This window comes from Ammospiza nelsoni, chromosome 18 (assembly GCF_027579445.1).
Source record: "Ammospiza nelsoni isolate bAmmNel1 chromosome 18, bAmmNel1.pri, whole genome shotgun sequence".
NCBI classification, from domain to species: Eukaryota; Metazoa; Chordata; class Aves; order Passeriformes; family Passerellidae; genus Ammospiza; species Ammospiza nelsoni.
Genome location: NC_080650.1, coordinates 14,106,723 through 14,133,382, shown reverse-complemented (window position 1 = coordinate 14,133,382; position 26,660 = coordinate 14,106,723). Strand labels below are relative to the sequence as shown.

Below are 26,660 nucleotides of genomic sequence, written 5' to 3'. Positions count from 1 at the left end.
CAGTTTAACAGCCCAGGTATATAAGATGCCCATGGATATTTAAGCTTTGAGCTGAACCGAAAATACATGCAAAACGGGAGAGCTATATGAGCACCTGGAGCAAACAGCCTAGGTGCTCCAGAGTTTGGAAGCCCCTGCACTCACCGCTGCTTTGCATCCTTAATCCTTTTCTTGACGTCAGCCTCCCGCCGCATGGTGATGGCAGAGTTCTGGACCTGACGCAATGTCACCTGCGAACAGGCATTGCATAGTCAAGCTGGGAAATTCATAAAATTCACTCCATTTATGATATTCTGCTCTTTCAGAAAGAGCTGAGAAGTGTTTCAAGTGTAAATAAGTCACAACTGGTAGACAGTGACAACCAGTGTGACTCCAGAGGCAGGGCAAACTTATGCTAGGTTTGGAGGAAAATGTCTACATGTAAAAAGAGGACTAAGGACATTGCAAACAGGGGCAATGGAGCACAAGGAAACATCCAGGGCACTTGGATACTATTGTTTCCATGACATACCAATAGGAAGCTCAGTGATTTTAAACTGGTGTTACTTGCTGACCTTCTAGTGCCCCTGCCAGCCTTCCTCCCAACTCCTGGCACCAGGGCACAGCCTTGCCCCTCAAAGCCACAGTCCCACTGGAAGGAAGCAAAGAGGCCCTCTCCAAAAGCCCCTGCCCAAATGCTGCAGAGACAGCTGCACAGGCAGCAGGGAACAGCCAAAAGGCCCATAGCTCTAGTTCTGTTCCGCAGGCCACTTCCACAGAGGCTGTCAGCAAACAGCACCTGGAGTCAGGAGGTCACCTTCTCATGCAGGATATATTGGGTGTGTAGGCAGGGGAATGCCAACACACTTCTCACTTGGGCGGCACACCGTGTGAAGATGGTGAAACACACCCAGTGGTGATGAAGCCATGGAGATACCTAAATGTTGCTGGAAGTTCACTGCTGACTGGAGCCACCACCTGCTTAACCAGCACACGGCATGCTGCCATGGGGTGCTGTCCAGTCAGCATCACTCCACCACCAGTGCTCTGAACACCACTTGGTGCTCAAAACACGACATGCTGCCAAAAGCTCAAGGCTCACCCTAGACTCCCGCGTGAGATCCCCTCCGAGGCGTAACTCGAGGGCACGGGCTTTGCTCTCCGCCTCGCGAGCCTTCTCTTCCGCTGAAACATACAGAGACAAGGATGCTGTCAGCCATTTGGTACAGACAGACACCATCAGGCATTCACCCAAAGAGAGCAATTCCAGAGAGCCTTTGCTGCACTGATGTGTACAAAGGTACAAAGGAAACACAAAAATATACAAAAATCAAACCTTACATGAGAGGGTTTGAGAGGTACACCAAAAGCACTGGGCCAGTTCACAGAATTACAGAATCAATTAGGCTGGAAAAGACCTCTGAGATCATGGAGTTCAATCTGTGACCAACGCCACCATGTCAACTGGACCACAGCAATAAGTGCCACATTCAGTCCTTCTGTAAACATCTCCAGGGATAGTGACTCCATCACCTTCCTGGGCAGTTCATTCCAATATATAATGATCCCTTCTGTGAAGAAATTAATCCTAATGTCCAACTTAAACCTCTCCTGGTGCACCTTCAGACTATGTCTTCTCATCCTGTGACTACCTGCTTGGGAGCAGAGACCTACCCCCACCTGGCTACAGCCTCCTTTCAGGTAGTTTCACCTGAGCGTCCTTCTCTCTAAGCTAAACCACCCCAGCTCTCCTCATAGGAAATGCACTCCAGACCCTTCACTAGCTCCATTGCCCTTATCTGACTTACTTCAAACACCTCAATGTCCTTCTTGAAATGAGGGGCCCAGAAATGGATACAGTACTTGAGGTGTGGCCTCACCAGTTCTGAGTACCAGGCAGGGGGGAAGAATCACTTCCCTGGTCCTATTGGCCACACTATTTCTAGCACAGGCCAGGATGTCATTGGCCTTCTTGGCCCCCTGGACACACTGCAGGTTCAGTGATCCCTGCACACCCAAAGGCATCAGGCTGGTTTGGTGATGGTAATGTGTGACATTTTAGGGCCAATGGGACCTGTTCTCAGCACTGGGACAACAATGGACACCACTTTTCAGTGCCATACACTGAACTCCACTTTTAAGTGTCATGAAAGCCTCACAGACTGCTTCAGGGAAGAAGCTTCTCTAAATCCTACTCTTTGCATCTTCTTGAAAAGCAATGGGAGTGTGTGCTCAAGACATGCCCTGGCTATAGGACTCAATGTAAAAATAAATTCACCTATGAGGACTGAGGCATACAATAAAATCTGTTTAAGCTTCATCTTACCAAGTCTATCTTGCCAGGCTGTACTTCCTAAAGGAGGAACAGGGAATATGGCAATTCACACCATTTCATTCTGCTGCTTTTCTTTGGGGCAGGGTCACAATCACACTGCCCTCTGTGATGCTGTACAGGCTGAATGTGGCACCATCCCTTGTATATATGACCTGCAGCCATGTGCAGACATGCCTAAAGCAGCTCTGACACCGGGACAGAGGACACATGCCTCCAAGTGATTTATGTATTTGATTTATGAAACCTACCAGAAGATACAGGTCACATATAAATTACTTACAACTTCCAAGATTCCTCCTTCACTATAGTATTTTTGCATTAAGGGTTAGGGAGGGATGCTGCTTTTTATGTTATATTTCTGGAGATTTAATGCAGCTCTAATACAGTTTAATGCTGTATTTATATGCTTGTGTGATTTATATACGCTGAATAACCAATTATGACAAACTGAGTTTTCCCTGAGGATTACAGAACTTAACAGGAAAGGAAGATCAGATGGGCAAAAGGTATGCCAGGAAGGATTAAAACCAAACAAACCAGGGCTCCCTTGTACACCCAGACCCCAGACTCTTTACATTAAGTGACAGAATAAAAATCTACTTTTTTAACTGCCTTAACAGGAAAGGTGCAGAATGAAAACATAGCCAGAAGCTCATAATATCTTAAAGGTGAGAAAAGAACTGTAGGATGACAGGGCTCAGCCAGCCTTCTGCTGGAGTGGGGGAAAACTGCTGGGACTCCAAGGGTTATCCTGTACATCTGCTACTCAGATGATGAAATGGTCTCTGGAAACAATGTACATTCCTTCCACTGCATAAACGTAAGTCTGTGTCATCTGTAGTTGCTGCAATAATACAGTTCCTGAGCAATTCCAGTGATCCCAGAGGCTGCCAATCCCAGGTCACATCATTCAAGGGTCTAGTCCTCCCCTTAGCAACAGATGAATGCATACCCTGATGACTCACCTATCCTTGCCAAGTGCTCTGCTTTCTTCACCTCTTGCTCTGCACGGGTCTTGAAACGGTTTGAAGTGTATTTGTACATCCTGTGATGATCAAAATTTATTAATCAGCAAACTCAGCAGTAAGGTCAAATCAAAATTTCATCACTGCATGAGAGAACAAGGTCCCCACATGCTACTCTACTCCTCCCAACAGATTCAATAAATGGAAGAGGTTTACATATCATGAACTGGACATTTCTGGATGAAGCTAAGCAAAATCTTTTTATTTCACAGATATTTTAGTAGTAGCTCCAACCACAATATCCTCTCTTCTTCTGCATTAACCAGTGGGGGTGAAATATATCCATATTCTCGTAGCAAATCTCAATATTTAGAGAAATAATTTCTTCAGAAGTAAAAAGGAGGAGTGAATACATATGGAAAGCTTCTCAAAATGCTCCCACCACAGCTAAATAACCTTTCCTGTGAAGAGCTGTCCACAGGTGCAGTCTGACAGGTCCATCTCACACCGGGCTATCTCAAAGTAGAACAACAATTTGGTAAGAACTTCCAAGTTTCAGGACACTTCTTTGTGTTTTGTATCTGACTCACAACCTTGTAAATTGTGCTGGAGATGAAGCAGCTTGTTTCACCTTCCCTGTATGCTAACATGCCAAATACACATCCAAATTCACTGACTGCTGCAGAGTGAAAGATTGGTGCCCGTGAGGCAGAAGTTCATGAATGTGTATCACCTCCAAGCATGTCACAAGGAAAGATGACACCTAGGACAAGCAGAGTCTGCAGGAACTCAGATCACCTTAAGACATGAGGGTTTGGATATACCCAAGAGGATTAAATTTTCCAGTATTTAGCTAAAGCAAAAGCCAAAAAAACTAGAAATGCCGTTTTTACAGAAAGGCAAAACCACACGGAGATGTAACACTTGACTGACCAACTGACTGGAATCACACTTAGATCCTAATGAGGGACAAAATTCCCCCCAAATGCAGATAAACTGTCAGGATTTATGAGAAACAACCTTGTACTTATGAAAACTTTTGTTTAGGTTTGTTTCTGTGGGTGAGCACACAGGGTACTGACATCAGACATAATCTCACCAACAGGAATCCCTTGCTCCCAAATCTAGAAAATTAATACCACAAGAGCAGTTCCCGGAAATACATTTCCCCGGAAATACATCTTCTGCTATTTTTAAGGATTTCCTCCCTGGGGAAAAAGTAGACAAGTGCTAAGACTTCCAGAAATCACAGTTGGTGATTTCATCACGTCAGGAGCTAAAGAGTCGGGATTTTGGTGGTGCCATCTCTAACCTATGTAAGATTGACTAAAGCTATCTGGGGCCAGGAGACAGTACACTCTGAAAACCGGGCTGCTTTCAACATGTTGGCATAACTACATTACTTCATCCACACCTGCCTGAATTCTAAGGAGAAAATAAAAAGACAGAGAAGTAGAGCAAAGCTGAATTATCTCCCCATACCCAGCTCAGCAGGCAGGGCAGCACTTGGGGGGACCATAGGGACAGCACTACTTTGCTATAGGGAACACTATAAGCAACAGTTGGATGTCCTAGATGATGGCACTGTGAACCATCACGACCTTCAAGACACTCATTCCAACTGCCTTGGAGGGTCCTTGTGGAGGCACACACCTGCACAGCCCATATTGCTAAACAAGCTCCAACAGGTATTGGGGAAGAGATGGAAGCAATCCTTCAGGAGACACAGGCCACTCCCAGGGAAGCTGGGAATGTGGCAACACAACTGCAAAGGCTGGTGAAAGATCCACACAAAACCAGCCAGCCCCTGCCACCAGCATGTTATCAGCTCCAGAAAGGTGAGGAGAGGCCTCTCCCACAGAAACATGGGTGGTGACGAACAGAAAACAAGTGTCCTGCTCAGGAGATGCACTGTTATTCCTGAAAAACAGTGCAAGGGCTGCAAAACTTTTTTTCAGTAAAGGCACTTACATACCCTAAATCCACAGTGGATTTCTATTCATTGTCCACAAAGACCAAAACTGGAACCTGCAGACAAGCCACTGTACAGGCTTTTCCTTCAGAGATAAAGGCAACCTGACTGACAGCAGGAGGGAGACCCCTCTGAAAGAAAAGAGCCCTTCAGATGTCCCAGACAAGCACACCAGCTACTCAGGCTGTAAGGCAGCAGCACCTCCACTGTCTGTTCCCCATCCCTTTGCTTGATCAGGAAGATTCAGGATTTATCTGGCCCAGGCTACTGGGCCAGAAACACAGCCAAGCTAAAGAGCTGAGCATCACTGCTACATTTGCTGACCCCAAAGGAGCACCATAATGGAGGTCCCTTCCCCGTGCACTCACACACAAAACAATGCTGGCACAAATGCAAGGGATTGACCCAGTATTACCCTGCTGAGCACTCAAAGCCTAGTAGATAAATGGGGAGGCTGAGCTCTGGCTTCAGCTCTAAAGGAAAAGTGAGGGCATAATTGACCCTTTTCAGCAGGTTCAGGGAGAAAAACGTAAAAAAACCCTACACCTATGTCAGTAAAAGCAAAGTAACCACTTTCAGAGTGGACTGATTTACTGGTTTTCCCTTTAAAAAGAGCCACTCAAGGCAGATTTGAGCTCTCCTGAGGAAAAAGACAGCTTCCTCAACCTGCCCAGGGCACAGCATGGCATCTACCCCAAGAGCAGTGCTGGCTCTCAGAACCCACAGGAAAGACTTTGATGGCTTGTCCTGATGGCCACACAGCTTCTAGAGGCCAAAGCTGGCATTGGGAAGTCCAGCCAGAAGGCAGCAGTCTGGACAGTCTCCAGAGAGGCCCAGTAAAGCCACAATGATTGCCAAAAGACTGAGAAGATTTACACTGTGCTCTGCAGGAAGGTCTTTACTGCTCTGTTGCAGGAATGGGGATCGTAAATGTAAATGTCTTTACAATGTTCAGGAATTTGTACTGGCCTATCACTATAAGCAGATCTACAGGAGTTTGCTCACATGCAGCACAAACAGATCTGTAAGACACATCTGCCACCAGCACACATCAGCTTGGGGCTCCTTAGAATAGACTACTGACCACTTGAAGAAGAAGACACTGAAGAAGAAGAAGACACATTCAGAAGAAGACATGTTCATCTGGGGTGACCTGGGACACCTAATATTGTCATGACGCTGACAGCATCACCCACAATGATGGCATCCTGTCTATAAGTCTCACAAGAAGCTTGTCTCTGATGAGACAAAAATCTGTGTCCTCCCCCGGTTTCTCTCCCTAGTACTTTTGATGAACTACAGCACAAGCAAAAGCAGCACAAGGCCCTCACACGTAGATAAAACACCGTCAAAAATACAGAAATCCAGAGATTCTCTATCCAGTAAATCAGGATTTACAGTGGCAAGTTCCCTGCCTTCCGCAGGGAAACAACTGGCCTGGCCAGCATGAGGAGCAGTGAGTGTGTAACATTCTTTTATTTTGGTCAGGTTTCTGATACCATTTCACACAGTCTCATGAAAGGAGCTGAGGAAGCCTAAGTTAAAAATCAGCCAGGCTCTTCAGGCACTGTCAGTGGTGTGACACTGCCCTGCGGCTGCTAACAGCGCCTAGCAGGCTGGGTGAGCCCAAAACGCTACTCAAAAAATCCACTACTCAAAAAATACTCTACAAAATTACTACTATTTGATTCAAATAAATTATGCCAGGGTATCTAGAATGCAGACTGTGTGCTCCCAGAGAGAGTCTGCCTCAATCAGACTGAAATACAGGTTTCCCCTCCCATGCCAGTAACCTTTTCCAGTCTCTCTTCAGCCAACTGACAGCACACCCCAGCTCACAGTCACATTTTTTGTTTAAGGAAATCTAAAAGGAATATAGGGAAAGCTTTTTCTCAATCTCTATTCAAACCCGGATTAGCTACACATAGAAGCAACTGTTTCAAAGCACTCGGTCTAGTTTCTTTTTGGAAATAATCCTAACACCCACCTTCTGCTTTCCTTCTGCTCAACAACATAGTTACCCAACAGTTTTGTATGAATATGGTATTTCATACAACTAGGATCTTAATTTCTTTGTTTGCTCTGAAAGGGAGCCAATGACTCAGGCAACTTTCAACGGCATTCGATTTTCCATGATGTATCTCTCTTCCCATGATGTCAACACCACATGCCATTCTCTTATGGTCTGATTCTGTGGCGTTAGAGTTAGGAATGGAATTATGCAGGATACACCTTGAGAGCAAAACACTGCACCTTTTCTCTAACTCCAAATGGTCCCACAGATCTTGGATCCAACACTTACCTTGGCTTGTAGAGGCAGCATGAGAGTCGTTTGGTTTGTACTTTGTGTCCATTGATGAAGATCCTCATCCTGGGATCAATATAAAGCACAGCAGCATAGGCACGGAAGGAACGGCGCTCCGGCTTGCTGCAAGAGAGACATCTACTTCAGAATATGCCCAAGAGATACTCTTAGCAAAACAGACAGGTGAAAGAAAAGGTCTTTCTGTTTTAATTACCATGAAACTACATTAAGTAAAGCTTTTCTTTAAATTTTTTTGATCTATGTCTTCTCCAGACTCTTTGTTGAGCTGTACATCATAACTACAGCTACAAGAAACTGATACTCGTGTTACTGCAACCTGAAGAGGGAGTTTGAATACATCTGGATAATAATGGCCAAAGCTATAAACTGGCCTATTTAACACTTAAAGTGTGCCCACCTATCCAGAGCATTTCCACCCTTCAGCGAGTCAGTCGTACGCTGCCTCAGAACCTGCACTACTCACTGACACACATGGTACCACAATACCAGAAAGAAGAGGCAGTGATCAGTGGCAATCACACCTGCCTTACAAACAGGCATTAAATATGCTGAGAACCCTCAGAGGGCCCCAAGGAATTTGCTCAGTAACATCACTCTAATACATAGACAGAGCTGCTTTACAGGGTCTGAAACTTCCTATGGAAAATTCAATGCAGAGGAGAAGCGTGTAATCTCACCAAAAACATAAAGCTTGCTAGGTGTGCCCATGGAGCTCTGGGACTTAACCAAGCATTTGGCTCATTTCAGCTCAGTTTTTTGCTTTCAGGCTACAGGTGATCAACTCAGCAAACACTCAGCTCTCTCTGAACAGGGGCCTGTGCTCTTCCAGCTGCCCTTTGAGCACATCCTTCTTGCCCCTCTCCAGGAAGGAGTGCTCCCCGACAGATGTGATGATACACCCCACCTGCCTTCCATACTATCCACCCCCAGAGGCTGACCTGTGCAGCACCTCATGTTTTGCCACAAAACTGAACACCAATTTGGGAGCAGCACTGACTCACAACCAGCTCTCATTCTGATGAAAACATCTTTGATAGGTGTATAAAATTAAACATAAAACTTAGAGCTCCTTTTTTTATGGTGCCTAAAGGACACTGAGTTTTCTGCTTTGGCGAAGCTGAGATCAGCCATGGCAGGCACTCAACCCGAACACAGCCACAACACCCATGGGCTGACCCACACATGTACACCAAACAGCTTAAGAACAAACTACAGATCTTCTAAATTCCCTAATTCAGTATAAAATGAGAATCTTAAAAAAACCCATGCACATAGTATATAGCCAAACCCTACACTAAATTTGATCAAGGCCTGTTACACCAGTCACACTTACGTTCCCTCTGGGGGTGTTTCTGCCATCTGAATATCTTGAGGGTCAGAAGTCACATCCAGCTCTGGCTCTCCGTTATCCATTAGTTTGAGGTTAAAGATGATCACCAGAGTGCCTGAGAAAGTAACAAGTCAACCAGGTGAATCCCAACCAAACCCCAAATATCTCACTTGTGACCTGCACCATCCACATGTACCTTTCTCACCACGTATCTTATTGAACTGGTCCATCACTTCCCATTCTGATTTGAAAGGGGAATACTTGTAGATGAGCTCCGTCTCAATAGCAAATTTCTCCATGTTGTCCGTCAGGGGTTCACGGCTCCGTGCGTTCCAGGTGGGTAGGGGAACGATGACCTGCAAATCCCATTGTATTGAGAGTGACTCAGGCTCTCCCACTCCAGTCAAATCCCTCCTGCAGGTCATGGTCCAGTGACTTACCCCTCCTCACAGCCCCCTAAGTCACCAGGAGAGGCCTTTCCAGCTCTTCAGTGGTTTGCATGTCTGTCAAATGCTCACAGACCCTCTCTGCCAGCCTCTGAGCTGCCTTCTCAACATACCAGTCTCAGAGTGAACCATTCCCAAGTTACATGTATGGTACTGGCTACTCACACACTCAAGGCCTTTTTTTCCCCTTCTCATGTAGCAACTTTCATAATACTAAAAAAAAAACCACTCTGGCTTAATTCCTCTCTTGAACTCAGATATCCTTCACTCATATTTATCCTGATCTCAGTCTTTGATTTTTTAAAGGATGCTAGCAAGGTGGCTTCTGCCACGTAGAGTAAAAATATACACAGAATTCTAAACTGGAGCTGCACATCAAGGACACAAATCCCATCCCAGAACTGTGGTCAAGCCAAAAAAGTAGCCAGAGCTGCTGTGGGAATTAGACTTACTTTACTCTTCCCAATCTGCTTCAGTCATGGGCTGGCTACCAGCATGCACTGACCCTCCCCAGCTTCACCCTTCAATCCCTCCCTCATACCAGAAGACGCTTTCTGAAATACCACCCCAGTGCAAATTTAAATTATCAACCTTGCCTGGAACAACAATGCCTGAGTTATTTCTTAAAATATACAAGTTTCTCATAGGTAGAACTATGCTGACTTTTTATTAGAAATCAAAAATATTTGTAAGAAGATACACCTGCAGTAAATGACCCGTGGGTAGCAATTTAAAACATCTTTAGTTCTCTACACAAAATCAAATCAGCACAATAAAATTAAATACATCTCAAACTCAAATTTTGTGGGAAAAGAAAAATGCATGTCCTGAACTTAGCATAAGCACACCTTTAAGTGACTGAAATAAGCCCTTCAAACTTGCTCTACTCTAGAGACTTCTTAATTAGAATTAAAACCAAAAGGAAAAAAAATGTGTTGACTTTGCAGAAGCCCTACAGTGTAATGCTAAAAGAAAACCATACACTGATCCCATCAGAGTCACAAACAGCTCTGAGACAGACTCTTCTGTAAGAGCTAGGCAAGTTCAGATGAGGCAGCATTCACTATATTAGTTCATTACAAGAAGCACATGCAAACCTCGTCGATGCCTTCTTCCTCATGGAATGTCCGTGATAAGAGGAGGCAAGTCATGGTGTTATCTTTCTTTGTGAACAGGATAAAATCCTTCCCAATCCGCATGGAACCCCTGTAGGCAGAGGTCAAACTGTGTGTTACACCTGATGCACCATACTGTTCAGAATGCAGGCCACGTTACTGAGCTTTCTTCCCATTAGGTTCAGTTAAGAGATGCCAAAACCAGGTTAGGCAGAAGAGCTAAAACAGCAACTATCATTTCTCTCTAAACACCTCATTCCTTTCAGAAGGCATATCAATCTGGGCATTTTCACAATGTTTCAAAACATTTAACACCAGTCACAATTAAAAGGTGCACAGCATTGCAGACTCATACTATGCAGAAAGTTTAAACAGAAATTAAAATAAAATTAAAAGACAACTGAGGTGAGATGTGACAATAACCTTCAAATCTTTGAGCAGAAATGTCAGTGAGCAAGCAAGCACATTCCTCATTTCACTGTATCCAGAATCAAGTGCAGCAGTCTGGAGACAGAAAATTCATTTCCTAACCTAACTAAAGCCTTACTGACACTTCAGCTAAGGCAGCTTAGCAGCTTGTTGTCACAAAAAGGGACAGTCCCTTCCTTCTCCCCACTCTCCTAAGTTATCCTGTTACCAACCTCATCCAAAACACCTTAACAGGTAACAATTAACATTGCATCGAAAGAAGTATTGGTGTTATGTCAGCGCATTTCTCTTCAGACTGCCTTAAGTCCATACCACAGCAATTCCACAACCTACCTTTTGCATATGCTAGGGCTTCAGGCAGCATTTCTCTGATGTAATAAAGTACACCTCTTGCTCAAGGTTAAGAAAGGACAGAGATCTCTCCTGGAAGCAACAGTCAGGATCTGGGATCTGTCCTGCACTGTAGCTGAACTGACAGTGTCTCAAGATCCCCTAATTTTTCCCCCCAGGTTACTGAATCCCACTGATTTCCCAATAGGATGCATATAATCAAGGCACATGGGTGAGCACAAAGCAGAACAGCCAGAGTAAGTCACAAAGTCCTGTAACTTTCCCAAAGACACAGCAAACTTCTTCCTCTTTCCTAGCAAATCCACTCCAACCAGTGTTGTGCTCCTCTGCACTTATTCCTACCCTTCCTCTCATTGCTTCCATCATTCCCCTTCTCCCTGCATTTGTTTGGTTTGAGAACAAAAAAAATGGTTTAAGTCCATCTGCCTTGCACCAGATAACTTTCCTGTTGGGAGGCTGAAGCACTATTTTGCTGCCTGACTGTAACAGGAAGATGACCATTTTGTCCCTCTGCGTTGGGTCCCAAATCACTGATGTTCAGCTGTACAGAGCCTTCCTGGCCACTGGAATACTACAGCAGATGCTGAGAGAGCTCCTGTCTACCAAAGTAGGGGATCTTATAGCTCATCTGCTTTTGTTTTTTTCTGGGAAGAAATCTATACACCTCTGAGCAAAAAGTACACTGATCATCTGGACTATGACCTCCCCAACCTCAGGAGGCTGGCTCTTGTTGTACCTACGATTTCAAGCCGTTTCCATACTGCCCGATTTGAGTTGACTCAGGTGATCGCTTGGCTGATTTACCAAACTGGATAACACTGGCAGCTTCATCTGTAACAAGAAATAGGGAACAGAAAAGGCTTATTTCTGTGTACAGACACACACAGACACATCTTTTAGATAAAGAAGGAAGGTAACTTCTTCACCACTGAAAATAGGCCAGAAAAAAGGCCAGAAGCCCAAGCTGAAGCTGCATCCTGAAATTGTACCACAGAGCCCTGTGAGACATATACTGCTTGAGGGCACTGATGTTACCAGAAGATCTGTACATGTGCCATGATGCTGACATAAAGAGTTTTAGGTTTCAGTCTAGTTCACTGTCCCATCTGAACTGCATGAAGACATTTCTTTTTGCAAAAAAAAAAAAAAAAAAAAAAAATCCACAAAAATAATCTATTGTGTCCATCACAGTTGTCAATTCTTATAAATTAAGACCCTGGGATGCAGTGGGTCTGTTGTATCCCATGTCCCATTGACACCTCACACTTGAGAGCACTGGCACTAGAGCATAAGTCAGAACTATTAAAAAGGTCAGAAATCCAGAATAAACACTGCTATTTCTCCACAGTGCTGAACTTAACACTCTGGTTAATTAAAGCACTAGGAGGACACAAGCTAACTTTGGCAGCAGATTGCTGGACCCCTGGCAGCAGGACAGCTGGGGAGAAAGTCAACACAAGCCGGTCCTACAGCAATAAGCAGAGGATTTCATTAGCACAGGACAAAATGAAAGGACACAATGGCTTTACATCTCAGAGGGTCTGTCATTTTTAGTTCCAGCCTTTCTACTGTACAAGGGATAAAGACTTTTAACATCATCCCTAGGACAGATTCCTTTCCCTTCGCCCAAGAGATAATAATCATTTCACCAGAGTTTACTGGGAGAAATAAAGTTTAATTCCAGAGACAAGGAACACAAAGTGCCTTACTCTGAAGGCTAAAAACAAATGCATACACACAAGCTATAAGGGAGCACAAGACATCACTCACCCCACCAGGCAACTATGGGGAGGCTGAGCCCATGGACAAGCTAGATTTCAGCATGCAGGAGACACACAGGCCTATCAGCATTGACCAGTTCTACAGTAAAATATTCAGTACTAACACCATTGGTCTGACATGGCATCACTGAGCTGGTGTCAGAACACCATTTTCAGTTGAAACTATATTCAGATTTAAAGACACAAATACAGGAGAACAACTGTGCAAAAACTTTGCTGCCTAAACTGCAGTTGTTCTCAATGGAACTCCACAGCTATTCCAGAAACAGCTTTGGACTGGATAAGGGTACCTCTACTTTCCCTTCAGCCTACTGTACTATTTTCTAGCCAAAGAAAGAAAACACTCGAATGTCTTATATTTGAGATCTGGCTAAGGATGTTGGTGATGATCATCCTCATCACCATTATCATCCAATTGATGATGATCATCATCATCCAGTTTTTATTACTCTAACTACTATTACTGTGTTATTTTTAAAGCCTGGTAAGGAAAGTAGATACAGGATATTAAAAAGAGAAGGACTATTGGAATCTTTTTGCTCCACAAATATTTTTTCAGTAACCATTTTTAAGAAACTTTTAGAAAGCCTAAAGAGGGTGAAGAGTAATTATCCAAAGCACTTCCCCTCTCAGGAAAGGTGATCAGATGGTTTATCACTCATTGTTGGATGTCTGAAATCACCCTATTATGACTCCTCTTTCAGGTCAGAGGGATGAAGGTGATGCTGAGCAGAGGGGAATGTGAGGTAGAACCTCTCTCCAAGCTGTCTTTAGGAGAGATTTAATATTTATATCCTCCCAAGAATCAAGACACAATTTTTTTCCCCAGCTCTTTATAGAGCTGCTCTTTGTAGGCTCTGGAGGGTGTTTCTACTGAAGGCTATTTCTGTCACACTATTTTTGTTTTGTTGTGCCTCAGAGTTACTGGATTTAAAAAAGCCAAACTCCCCAGCAAGAAAAATAGAGAAGGGAGATCTATGCAAAACAAAGAAGAGAAAAAACAAGCTGAACAAATTCACTCAGATGGTCAAGATAAACAGGATTTAATTCATTACCTGGGGGGAATTAGCCTAAAGACAAGTTGAACTTTCCTGAGGATAGGGGAACAAGGGAAAAGCTGTGACATCCTTTGTGACTGTAACAAACACAGGACACCAACCCCACATGGGGCAATGACTGGAAACAGACAGTGACTGACAAATCACTTTGATATATGTTCCTATAATTTGTTTTAAAAATCTGTTAACTTTATAGGAAACATCCATGTTTAGGTTAAAGATTTAACCTTAAAGAAGGTTAAAGAGACATTTTCTCCTGAGAATTGTGTAGACTTCTCCCCTGAAAGTGGCCCCCAAGAGTCACTGTCCACACACACAAGTGCGTACACACTCTAAAGTAGGAGTTGGAGTTCCACTTAAACATTTTTCCTCACTATTGTGAGCCTTGGATAAACAGTATTTTTTAAATACAAATAAAGCAACTACTGAAATACTAAATAGCAAATACTATATACTAAAATATAATAATGCAACCAACACACTACTACTTAATTAACTGCCTCCATTAAAACAAAAGCTGTTTTGAGCTTCCAAATTTCAAAAACACAGTTGAAAAAAAGCAAGACTTGATATATTTGCTTCAATCTCTCAAAAAGCAACAGAACAAGCCCTCTTAAAAAGTATTAGAAGCCAGACAAGGCAGGTAACTGGGCTAAGTCTGCAGAGATTTACAAAGGCAAGTGACACCTGACTGATTTGGTCACCTTCTACAAGGCAGCACTTCCTGTCCTTATGGAGACAGTAGTGGGTGTTGTTTGGCTGGACTTCAACAAAGTGTTGGACACAGTTTAACACAGCCTGTTCCTGGACTAACAGAGGAGACACAGACCAGGCAAGTGGTATACAAAACAAGTAGGGAACTGGCTCATGGGTCATGCTCAGAAGCGATCATCGATGGTTTTCACTCCAGCTGGGAGGTTGTCACAAGCAGAGACTCCAGGGACTGATGCTCTGCCTCATACTGCTCAACATCTCCATACAGGAGCTGGACAGTGGGGTGCTTTTGAATCCTCACCAGCTTCATTGATGGGGGTAAATTGGAATGCTTTCTTATTACTGTGACCTGATGAAGGTCTCCAGGGTGAGAGACGGAATCTTGGTTGATGATCAGAAGGCTGGATTTATTGATATATGATATTTAAGACATTATAACTATACTAATAAGAATAAGGAGAGAAGCTGCAGAGGCTGCTAAGCTAAGAATAGCATAGAAAAGAATGAATAACAAAGTTCTGTGTCCAGCAGAAAGCAAGGACAAACTCTCCTGTGAGTGGTCAGCAAATCCAAACACTCACAGAAGCCCAATCACCGCTGCACCTGTTACATGCCACACCAGCCGATAACAATTGTTTACATTCTTCTTCTGGGGCCTCAGCTTCCCAGAAGATGAACAAATCCCAAAGAAAGGATTTCTATGAAAAAATGTCTGCAACATCTCACCTTTCTAAATTGCATAAATTAAAAAGAAAAATGCTGATGTGAAATGAACAGGAAATTTCCTCACCTGTAAAATATACAATACCAACAAATCACTAAAACAATCCTACAATCTAAGAAAATGCAAAAAACTATGCAAAGAGAATTCAAGTCCAAGCAGCTGAGTTTCAGGAACAGTCCATGAGCTGAAGTTCCTTCTCTTGGAATATCTGAGAGTCCTTTTTGGTCCTGAAACAGACTTCTGCAAAAGTCCCATCAATAGTTATCACAAACCATTGACAGTCTTACAACAATTTCAAACAATTTGAACAATTTTGGAATGTCCTTTTCTGGCTCTCCAATGCTTCAGTGCTTCAGAGCTGCTGAGCTGCTGCCCACTATTTTCAATCTTTTTTATTTAATTTTAAATTTTTTTTTTTTTTGACCGAAAAGGAAAAGAGCAGCAGCCAGCCGAGCAGAGCAGTGCCAGAGAAGGAAAAACCCTGGGGGCCCTGGCCCATGACGGACCAGGAACCCCAAAACTGGCCCACAAAGGGGGGGCCAGGACCAGTAGGAGAAACCATAATCCCCAGAAACATCAAGAGGCCAAGTGATGGCCCTGGCCCAGAAACTTCCTGAGCCCAACAGGCCAGGCGAAACCCATGACACAGGCTCTGCATTCCCACATGCCTGCACCCTGCTGCCAGTACAAGGGCAGCATGGGTGATGACACGCTTCCTTTTCCCAAAACCACTGAGGCATGCCAGCAGTGAGGGAACAGAAGCCTTCCCCAGAAATCCCATCTGGGGACTGGAGATGTTTGTTCCCCACAGCAAACCAGCTATAGTCTCCTCCATCTGTGCCCTCTTCCCCTGCAATGCAAATGCATCGGGTTTTTTGTCTCTCATCTGCCCCATGGCTTCATCCCCACCCCCTCCGGGCTGGGGACCAGAAGCAGAGCTCTCGGGATGCACCTGCCCCCCACCACTAGGGCGCAAAAGAGGCAGCAGAGATGGCAGCCTCCACGGGACAATCCCAGAAAAACCACCCCCCAACCCGCCTAGAATGCTGATCTTGAACGCAGGCAGACGCACTGCCCCTGCCCCCAGCTGTCGCGCACCCCCGGCTCCACGGAAGGAGAGACCAGCCACCGGGGCCGCTGCAGGGGCAGCCGGTCCGGGATGGTCCGAGCTCGAACAAGCTGCCAGTTCCAGGGCAGTCTCTGACACCGACATGGAGGACAGAGTCTCTGATAGCGGCAGAACTGCTGGGGCAGCCGGTGGAAGCAGCGGGGGGGCCAGAGCCGGGGAGGGAATCACGCTGGGTGTAGGAGTGACCGCGGGCTTTTCTGAGGGTCCCGCGGGTTCGGCGCCATCTCCAGCACCATCCTGAACAGGGACCATCTTGGCTTGAGGCGGCGGGAAGGCCGAAGGAGCTGGAGAAAACAACTCCTCCGCTGAGCCAGAAGCTGGAGACGCGTCGTTGTCGCCTGGCAACTCAGCAGCCACAGGCGCAGGCGGGGAAGCCGGAGAAGCCGCGGGCGGAACCGCCCAGAGAGGTGGAGATGGGATCGCCTGGAGTGGCGGCCGCGCCGGCGAGGCGGGTCTTGGAGGCGGACGCAGCGCTGGCAGGGGCGGGGGGGCCTTTGGGACAGGTGCCACCCCCATCTCTGAGTGGGGTGGGGTCCAAGAGGCCGGCTGTGGCAGCACTGTCCACTCCCATCCCCCCTGCGGGGGAGAAGGGGGGGAAAGAGAGCTGTCCATCTGCGCAGGCTCCGGAGAAAGAGTAAAAAAAACCTTCACGCGGCGAAGTTTCACCCCCCTCCGCCGCGAAGCAGGGGGGGCTGAGAAGCAGAATCTCATCCCCCACCGGGTCTTCTCCCACTGGGGACGGTGGAAACAGAGCCTGCCCATAGCAGTTAGAAATCCATGGAAAAACAGCTGCTCTCCATTTCAAAACTGGGAAGAGCTTTCTAAATGCTGGGTAGACAGGAGGGAAAATGCATCCCTGACTCCACATGAATTGGAAAATGGAGTCCATGCATTCCCACACGAAAACATCCAAAGCGTATAGGACATCAGTAAAGAACTCAAAAAGCTTTGCCCATCGAAAGAACTCATAGAGATCTGTTTTTGACAAAAAAAATCTGTCCTCTTCACCCCATCTTTGCCAGAGGGCAATAAGTTTCTCCTCTGAAGGAGAGAACTGAACCTCTTCCTCCAAGGCATGTGTCTTCCATACGAACAGCCACAAGCTACGAAGGGCTGGTTCATCAGGAAGGGAAAAGCCTACAGTACCTTTTGAAAGAGTCCAGCTTGCTCTGGCCAGCTCCACAGTTCTGCTGCTCTTTCCAAACATCTCCCGCAGGGTTTTCAGGTTCTCTTTGTGGTCAGCCTTGGCTGTGAACTCTGTCCAATTCAGGATCTTCAGTTCTTCAGCTCCTGGCTTAAATCCACTTCTGTGGTCACTTCAAAGCAACCATCACATGCTACACATACAGGATTTTACCCAGTGCAGCAGTTTGCTCCTCTGGTCTTATCAAATTAATTTTGCTCTGATATGAGGGGTCACCAAATATTACAGCGACCTGATGAAGGTCTCCAGGGTGAGAGACGGAATCTTGGTTGATGATCAGAAGGCTGGATTTATTGATATATGATATTTAAGACATTATAACTATACTAATAAGAATAAGGAGAGAAGCTGCAGAGGCTGCTAAGCTAAGAATAGCATAGAAAAGAATGAATAACAAAGTTCTGTGTCCAGCAGAAAGCAAGGACAAACTCTCCTGTAAGTGGTTAGCAAATCCAAACACTCACAGAAGCCCAATCACCGCTGCACCTGTTACATGCCACACCAGCCGATAACAATTGTTTACATTCTTCTTCTGGGGCCTCAGCTTCCCAGAAGATGAACAAATCCCAAAGAAAGGATTTCTATGAAAAAATGTCTGCGACACTTTCTTAGACACCTGGACTGGCTGAAACAGTGGGCAAGCAAGATTGTGTCTGAATTTCAAGGGAACTGTGAAGTCCTGCACCCGGGATTAAATAACCTAAGAGCCCAGCACAGACTGGAATCTGCAGGTTGGGAGGAACAGCCTTGTTGGAAGGGTCCTGGTAGACAACAAGCTGAGTATGATCCAGCAGTGTCCCACAACAGCAACTGAGGCAAACAGGATCCTGGACTGTATCCACAGGGACATTGCCAAAGAGATGGAAATGTGATTAGCCCACTCAGCTTTGTGTTTGCAGGCCCCACCTGTTCTGTCTCCTCAGCTCAGGAAAGATGCAGACAGCCCGAACAGGGTGCAAAGGAGATGATCAGAGGGCTGCAGAAACTGCCCTATGAGAAGAACTAGGTCTCCTTCCTTGAGAAGAGAGGGCCCAGGGGGAATCTCATCATACTACAGTACTTGAAAGGTATTTAAAAAGGCTACCCTTCCCTAGGAGCCACATGAAAAAGAGGCAAGAGATACAAGTTGCACTGGGAGAGGTTTCTTCTTAAAATAAGTACGAAATTTTTTAGAGATCAATCAGTCATTTAGTAAATCACTAGAACAACCTACCCAGGTGTGTGGTGGAATCCTCCATCACTGGAGAGACAGGGTGCTAAATCATCTCTTCCCTTGCCCATTAAAGGCTGGAACAAATTATCTTTGAGGTACTTTCCAACCTGAGCACTTCTGTGATGAAAATGCCAGTTAAGAGACTTATTTTCTTCAATTGCTTAAGAATAAAACTACAGTCATTTCCTAAACTAGTTGTTATACTTTCTCAACCCACAAGTTGATTCATTGAATCATTCAACCTGTATTTTGATTCTTTAAATTCACGCAGCACTTTCAGAGCCAGGTATTAGATAAAATTTCAAGCCTGAGTAGTTGATTTCACTGATAGTATGAGAAATGTGATGTGCTGCATGAAATCTATTGTTCGGTTTTCTATGGACTCCTATATAGTTCCTTACAAAAGAGCCAAAGTTTTGGACCAGTACTATTATTCTGTGTTGGGGGAAGAGGGTATTTACTGGATAATAATATATTTATTAATATTGGAAATTAGAAAAAGGTTCTTCACCAAAAGGGTGATTAGGCACTGGAACAGACTCCTCAGGGCAGTGGTCATGGTCTCAAGCCTGACAGAGCCCCAGGAGCATTTGGACAACTGTCTTAGACACAGGACACCCCAAAATCCCACCCTTCCAACTCAGAAGATTCTATAATTTTGACACCTCTCTGCAGGACATGATGGTTCCTTTGAAAAGAGCTGTCCTGTAACATCACTGAATCCTTGGACCTTATGATAACTCATGACTACAGTGTGAGATGTTTCCAGCTTGAATACAAATGTTTTTTGATCTTGAGACCACACAACCCAGAGTGATCATTAAGAGAGCCAATGCAGTGAGTACTGAATGTAACTGCAGCAGGAATCACTTGACAAACATCCCTAATTTTTAGAAATGAGGAGTTGTCATTTGGCTTGCTAATCAGAAGTCATCAGAGCACTCAAATCTGACCAACTGCCTCACTATACCCTCCCATTTTCAGAGCCTGCCAGACAAATCTAGAATTGCCCGAGACAGAACAAGACCAAAGAGAACAGCAACAAGACAGAGTTACACAAACTGTTACTGGAACAGTTAACTCGAGCCCTTTAGCTCTTCCCTCCATTTAGAAGTGCCCAGACGCAACTGAGTTTATTCACTCATCATCCCCAGATGGTGCCCCATCCAGCCTCCCAAGCCATCCTTTCAGTTGACTTGGGAAGATCCTGGGCTAGCATGGGCTACAACAGCACTACAGCAAGTCATGGAGGTATTCTTTTTAACATGTCACCTTTATGTACAATAAAAATAATTTCAATTGAAGTTATCATGCACAAAAATAAAACACTCCCAAGATCCATGATTTCTGTTGAAGCAAAGTCTGTATTGAGGGAGAAAAGTCCAATAAAAAGTTTTCTGCTGACATCTTTCAAAGTCAGATATGAGATCTTCAGGATATCTTTAAAACTGGTAAACCCTGCATCATGAGAAATTACAACTCATATCCCTACAGCTAGGGATGGAACCAGAGAGCCCCATGCAGCGAGTTTGAATGACTCTCCTTAGCTGCTTCTGTCCATGCTGACAGGCAAATGGTGCAGCACACAGAGCTTCCACCTGGCTGCCCTTGGTCCAGCATCAAGACAGTCAAAGGACCTGAATTACATGGTATTTTCTATATACAATGCATAGCACTGTGAAACATCCCTGCAAGGCACAGTATCTGCCAATCTTCTTCACTAAACATTTCAGGCTATCAGGATAAAATTCTTCAACATTCAGCTGAAAGATTAGTCAAAAGAAGCCACTTAATAGCTGTCTTAGGTAACCCAAATATTATTGTATTTCATATCCATCTGTGCTCAAAATTGAAAGTCACTTTAAGACCCAGCGGTGCAGCCAGAATCAGAACCACAGGGATGAGAGCAGGCGAATGTCAAGCTCTTTCAAGTCAAGGCATTCCAGGCAGACTTTCGTCTCTCCCCTCATAGCTTTTGCTCAAGGCAGAGGCTCTGCTTTGTTTTTTTTTTTTTCTTCTCTTTCTCTCCGACCTCCAGAGGGGGTTGTTTAAGGTAGGTTTTCTGTGCTCACAACAGTAGCAACTGTTGCTACAAAATGGGACCACACATGTCATAATGAAAAACTGTTTCAGACTGAATTTTGCAGCATCTGTCTGCAGCTGTAGCAAGGTGCTAGGAGGAGTGAAGAGGCCCCAGTCTCTGCAGCTGCTGCAGAAGCCAGCTGACACGAGGAGTCACAGAGTCTGAGCCACTTTAGCTGGCTGCCCTGCCATCCTCTGCCAAGATGAAGGTGAAGTCCTTCCAGAGGTTCTAGTCCCTGACCAAGTACCAGCAGCCAGAGCATGTCAGTCTCAAACACCGATGGAGCTGCTGCCACCAGAGAGGTAAAAGGGAGGGCTCCCCTCCCTTTGTCTTCCCATACACAGTTGCCCATGGCAAGCCCCGAAGTCACCTCGGGGAAAGGTGTCTGCCATTTTGAGCTTCTCTTGGTTCCCAGGGAGTCCATGACATTTAGTAATTTTGTATCTAGCGATTATTTACTGTTAGTTTGTGCCTGTTGCTGTTTTGCTTGTTAGTAAACTGTTATTTTTTCACTTATTTTTACACATTTCTTTCCTGTGGAAAGGGATTGGTTAAAACTAAGGGGATATAACTCATTTCAGAGCATCCCCCTTAAATTGTCTTAAACCAAGACAATAGGCAATACTTAAATCCCATTTTGTCACAAAACCAGCACTACAGAAGCAATAACTGTATAAAAGCTGCCATAAAATTCTGTGGCATTAGAACAGACACCTGGCACCTTCCAGAGAAACACACAGGCAGAGAAGGTCATATTTTCCTCTCCCCTGATTCTAAGGACTATCAGAAGGCCACACACCTCAGAGCTTTTTTTTTTATGGATGGGGCTTTACTGTTTCCTTCAGCTTAACTGATGGCAGAAAAGTACTCTTGGAAGACCCGTTTAGCAACCTCAATCGTATTCCAAAGAATATACAGAAGGTATCTAGAGTTCAAACCAAATTCCTTTATGGAAGTCACAAATCTGTGTATCAGAGCACAAATTACATTGAATGAAATGCTTTGTATCTATATGGGGTGGGATAGAGTTCAATCTCTCCATGCTAACTTGCATGGGGCTGTATTTCAGAGAAATGTTGGCAATATATGGTTTTCATTAGTGCTGAACACAGCTTACACAGCATCAAGGTCCCTTCTGCTTCTCAAACTGCACCACCAGCAAGCAGGCTGGATTGCACAAGGACTTGAGAGGGGACAAGTCTGGGATGGCTGATCCCAACTGACCCAAGGGATTCCAGACAGTATCATAAAATCCCAGAATGGTTTGGATTAGAATGGGCCTTGAAGATCATCTGGTTCCACTCCCTGCCATGGGCAAGGACGCCTTCCACTAGACCAGGTTGCTCCAAGCTTCATGCATCTTGGTGTAGCGCTCACCAGATAAAGCTGGGGAAGTAGGAGGAAGAGAGGCATGTGTGACCTTGCAGCATTTGTCTTCTCAAGTCACTGTTTTACATAATGGAGGCCTGCTGTCCTGGGGGTGGCTGAACAATTGCCTGCCCACAGGAAGTGGGGAATGAATTCCTTGGTTTGCTGTGCTTGCGTGCACAACTTTTGTTTTCCCTACTGAACTGTCTTTATTTCAACCCATTAAGTTTTCACATTTTACCCTTCTGATTCTCTCCACCATCCCAGTGGAGCTAGAGTAAGCTGCTGTGTAGGACTGAGTTGCCAGCTGGGATCGAACTAGGAAAATATCACAAGAGGAACCTAAAGTACTGAGGAATCAGTGCAAAAATGTTATTTACACATTTCCTTTGTCTTCTCCATATTCACCTCCCAGTTTCACCCAATTTTGCTACCCTGTATGGAACTCCTCACAGGATGATTTACCAGTCCTCAAGACTCAAAGGTGGGTTGACAGTGCTGTTCATTTATGCTAAAGTAAAGCAGAAAAGCTTTTAGCTTTCACCTGCTAGATACAACATCAATTTACTGCAATTCTTACAAGGCAGAAATACATTTGCTATATTCTCATATTACTAAGGTTTTATATTGTCCAGTATTGATCTCAAACACAATGTCCATGATGAAACAACGGCAAACTGTTTTCAAAGCAGAACCTTAATTTCTGCCATGGCACACCTTCTGGTTAGAGCTGAGATACACTGATCACCTGGCAGCCAGATGGAGAAAAGGCTTATGCTACCTTGTACTTGCTCCCCTTCTTGCTCCACTATCCTCCCTTCAGCCCCAAGGCCAACTTCAGTGTACTGGGAAACTTCAAGCTAGGCTGACCCAACTCTAAAATGCAGCAAAAAAATTTTCTTTAGACCAATTAGTTTTCTGCAATGGAAGAGGTAAATGGTCTGATACGTGATATGGTGTGAAAGAGCAAGAGGAGAGGCAGAAACATGTATACAGGCATGGAACATGTCCTTTTCAATGGAACTAAGCTGTTAATTCAACTTAAACCATAACATGAAACCTCGGCTTGCAAATGCAGGTGTAACTTTCTGTCACTTACTTGAATCCATTCCTGTTCCATCATCCAAAAAACATAGCATGAATCCACCTCGCAGGTCCTCTCGTTGCTCTGCAAGAAGAGTTATTCACTGCTCCCATAAGCAAAAGTTATAAGTTCCATAAAATGGGATCAGTGTTAACAACAAAAGTAACACAACAAATAGGACTTTTAAACCTGCAATATGGCTAAGCTGTAAGAAAGAGCACCAGATTTTTGTTACAGAATGACTAAGAACTTCTTCAGTACAAAACTGAGCTACAAAACTGTATTGTGTCAGTGGAGTTTTTCAGCATTCACTACATAGAGCAACTCACTTCACCTGACCCCAGGTGAAGGCTGACTTAATTGCTTCCCCAAGATATTTGTAAAGGCAACAGGGACTTTTTGAAAGGCCACAGGGGACTATGGCACAGAAGAAATGGTAGAACAATAGAATTATTCAGGTTGGAAAAGACCCTTAAGATCATCAAGTCCAACCACAAATCTAACACAGCTGAGTTCACTAAACCATGTCCCTAAACACCAGATCTACACATTTTTTAAATATGGATAGATAGTGACTCCCCCACTACCCTGGACAGCCTGTTCCAGGGTCTGACTACAATTTCAGTAAAGAAATTTTCCCTAATATCCAATCTAAACTTCTCCTGGCAAAATTTGTAGCTGTTTTCTCTTGTTCCTGTCACTTGTTACCTGGGAGAAGAGCCCAACCCCTACCTGGCAGCACTCTCCTGTCAGGGAGTTGTAGAAGCAAGAAGGTCCCCCACAAACCTCCTTTTCTCCAGGCTGAGCTCCCCAGCTTCCTTAGCCACTTCTCATCAGACTTGTGCTTCAGTCCCTTCTTCAGCTCCCTTACCCTTCTCTGGACATGCTCCAGCCCCTCAATATCTTTCTTGTCTTGAGGGGCCCAGTACTGACCCCAGGATTGGGCATAAGATTCTAGCTCTTATTCAGTCAAGGACAACATACGTTTGCAGCCTAAACCCAAGTTAACTAGTGACTTAATTGCTGACATGCAAGGAAGCAGCATGAGTGACTTACCAGTATAAATGTCTATTCTCGTGGCATCTGCATCTCTACAAAGAAATAGAACCACAATAGATATCCAAACGTTAAACAGAAATGAAGCTAAAAATCCAGGCATACACAAGCATTTCCAAAATAACTGGCTGTATAGATCAAAGTCCACAGAGGCCCCACAGTCATGAGTGACAGAAAAAACTGTCCATTTGAACTAAACTCCAGCATAAGACATTGCTAGCACACAAACAGTTCTGGTGACAGGAAGTACCACTGGCATTCTAACAAAAGTCATTCTGGGGCTGGAAATCAAATGAGTACACATTTCTGAGCTCCCTCCTACACAAAACAAACATCACCTATAGTTCTTTTGTTGAGCTGCCTACAAAAGGTTTAGTAACTCCATATAAACCTTCATTCCAATACATTCAGGATTGTTACAGTAAACTGTCATTACAAGATCACTTAAGTGAGGCCCTTCACACGCTGCATCCTCCTCTGTATTTGAAAGTACAGCATGTACAGCACTACTGCCCTCTTTCCAAACCAACCTTGGTTTGCTGACTTAGAGGCATGGCACTATAGAGCAGTAACAAAACCCCACTTGACAAATGCCACAGCCACTTTGTTTCACTTTGATTTCCAGCCCAGCCTAGCTACTTCTTCCCAGAAGACAACCTCTCTACAGCCAGAGGGGAACCAAGGTAAGGGAAAACCACCCCCAAAGACCCTACTTTTTCTTACCTTGTTGCAACCATGAACATAGCGCCAGCCCGCATGTGTGCACACGAACACACACACAGCTGATTCCCTAAACAGAAGCTTTCCAACTCAAAAATGCCCCAGTTTCAGCTTGTTACATCACAAAATGCACACTGTGACAAATCACATTTGAGAGAAAACAATCCCAAAATACTTCCATAGTGCTTCATGACAGTACTTCCTCTAGCTCAAGACAAAAGCACGCAAGGCTTGGGAGGCTTCAACAGCAGGGATTCCCTCCACACACAGATGAGACAGGTAGCCCAACAGCTGCAATTTCCAAAGACCATATCTCCTGAAGTGTCAAAATTCCTTTAGCATTTCTTGCTCTGTTTTTCAGCATCCTGCTTCTGATTTCATTTTCATTGTCATGTTTGATACTATGATTTTTTATATATCAGAGGAGTCACAGCTCCTGTAATATTTATTTTAGCAATTTCTTTACACAAAAAGGCAGACTAGTTTTTTCTTTAAATCTCTCTTGTTTCTGCTATCAATTTGCTTTCCAATATGATTTGTTCCAGGATTCACTCAAACTTGCCTTTCCAGGCATAATTATTTTCTTTTACGAAGTTGATGTGGCAATGTAAGACGAGCAAATGAAATATTAAATTAAAATTCTATTTTCTTTAAAATCTACTAGAAGTGAAAATTGCTTAAGATCAACTAATACATAGGTGAATTAAATCTTAACCAAAGTTACCTTGGGAATTAGGCAGTCTCAGGTACATACCTGGCATTATCTACAAGTTCAGCAAGGGCACCAAACAAGAACTCATGGGTAGTTCTGCAATGAAACAGAAATCAGCAGAGTTACACCAACACTTAAAAAAAGAGACCTTTAAATAAACGAGAATCTCAACAATCTCAAGAGACATAGTTTCCAGCCTCTTTAACTCCACCTCTTTTAAGCCGCTCCCGTGTGGAAGCCATTAGTTATATGCCTCAACATTGAAACAGATGGTGAGAAAAACTTAAGCAGCTAATAAAAATCATTATAATACACTGTCTGTTGACATAAATGCCATATCTCCACTTCAAGACCAAGCTGGCAACCTAACTTCAAATCTAACAATTTTTTAAACATAGATGAACCACATTCACCATAAGGTTACCAGCAAAGATGTGGAGAAACAGCTGATGGAATTTGTTACTCCTCGAGGTTGTTCAATGAAGAGACTAAGACCTCAGAAACCAGTTTGATCAGCATGTTTCAGTTTGCACAAAACCCTCACATACAGCCAACAGGTGACCAAG

General features: G+C 44.3%; 1 protein-coding gene across 3 annotated transcripts in view; it reads right to left on the bottom strand.

Moving 5' to 3' along the window:
• The window catches only part of MORC2 (MORC family CW-type zinc finger 2), a 49,276-nt gene that overhangs the window by 17,447 nt on the left and 5,169 nt on the right, over positions 1-26,660 (bottom strand). The window contains exons 2-12 of one of the 3 annotated variants that reach the window (XM_059485194.1): positions 26,137-26,190; positions 24,663-24,697; positions 23,622-23,690; positions 11,989-12,079; positions 10,451-10,559; positions 9,104-9,263; positions 8,911-9,022; positions 7,554-7,679; positions 3,280-3,359; positions 1,082-1,164; positions 145-230 (exon numbers count right to left, since the gene is read on the bottom strand). In XM_059485194.1, the coding sequence (XP_059341177.1) occupies positions 145-230; positions 1,082-1,164; positions 3,280-3,359; positions 7,554-7,679; positions 8,911-9,022; positions 9,104-9,263; positions 10,451-10,559; positions 11,989-12,079; positions 23,622-23,690; positions 24,663-24,697; positions 26,137-26,190 (1,005 nt within the window). Of the gene's footprint in view, positions 1-144; positions 231-1,081; positions 1,165-3,279; positions 3,360-7,553; positions 7,680-8,910; positions 9,023-9,103; positions 9,264-10,450; positions 10,560-11,984; positions 12,080-23,621; positions 23,691-24,662; positions 24,698-26,136; positions 26,191-26,660 lie in introns of those variants that run through there. The other 2 variants (XM_059485195.1, XM_059485196.1) reach the window with 2 other exon arrangements.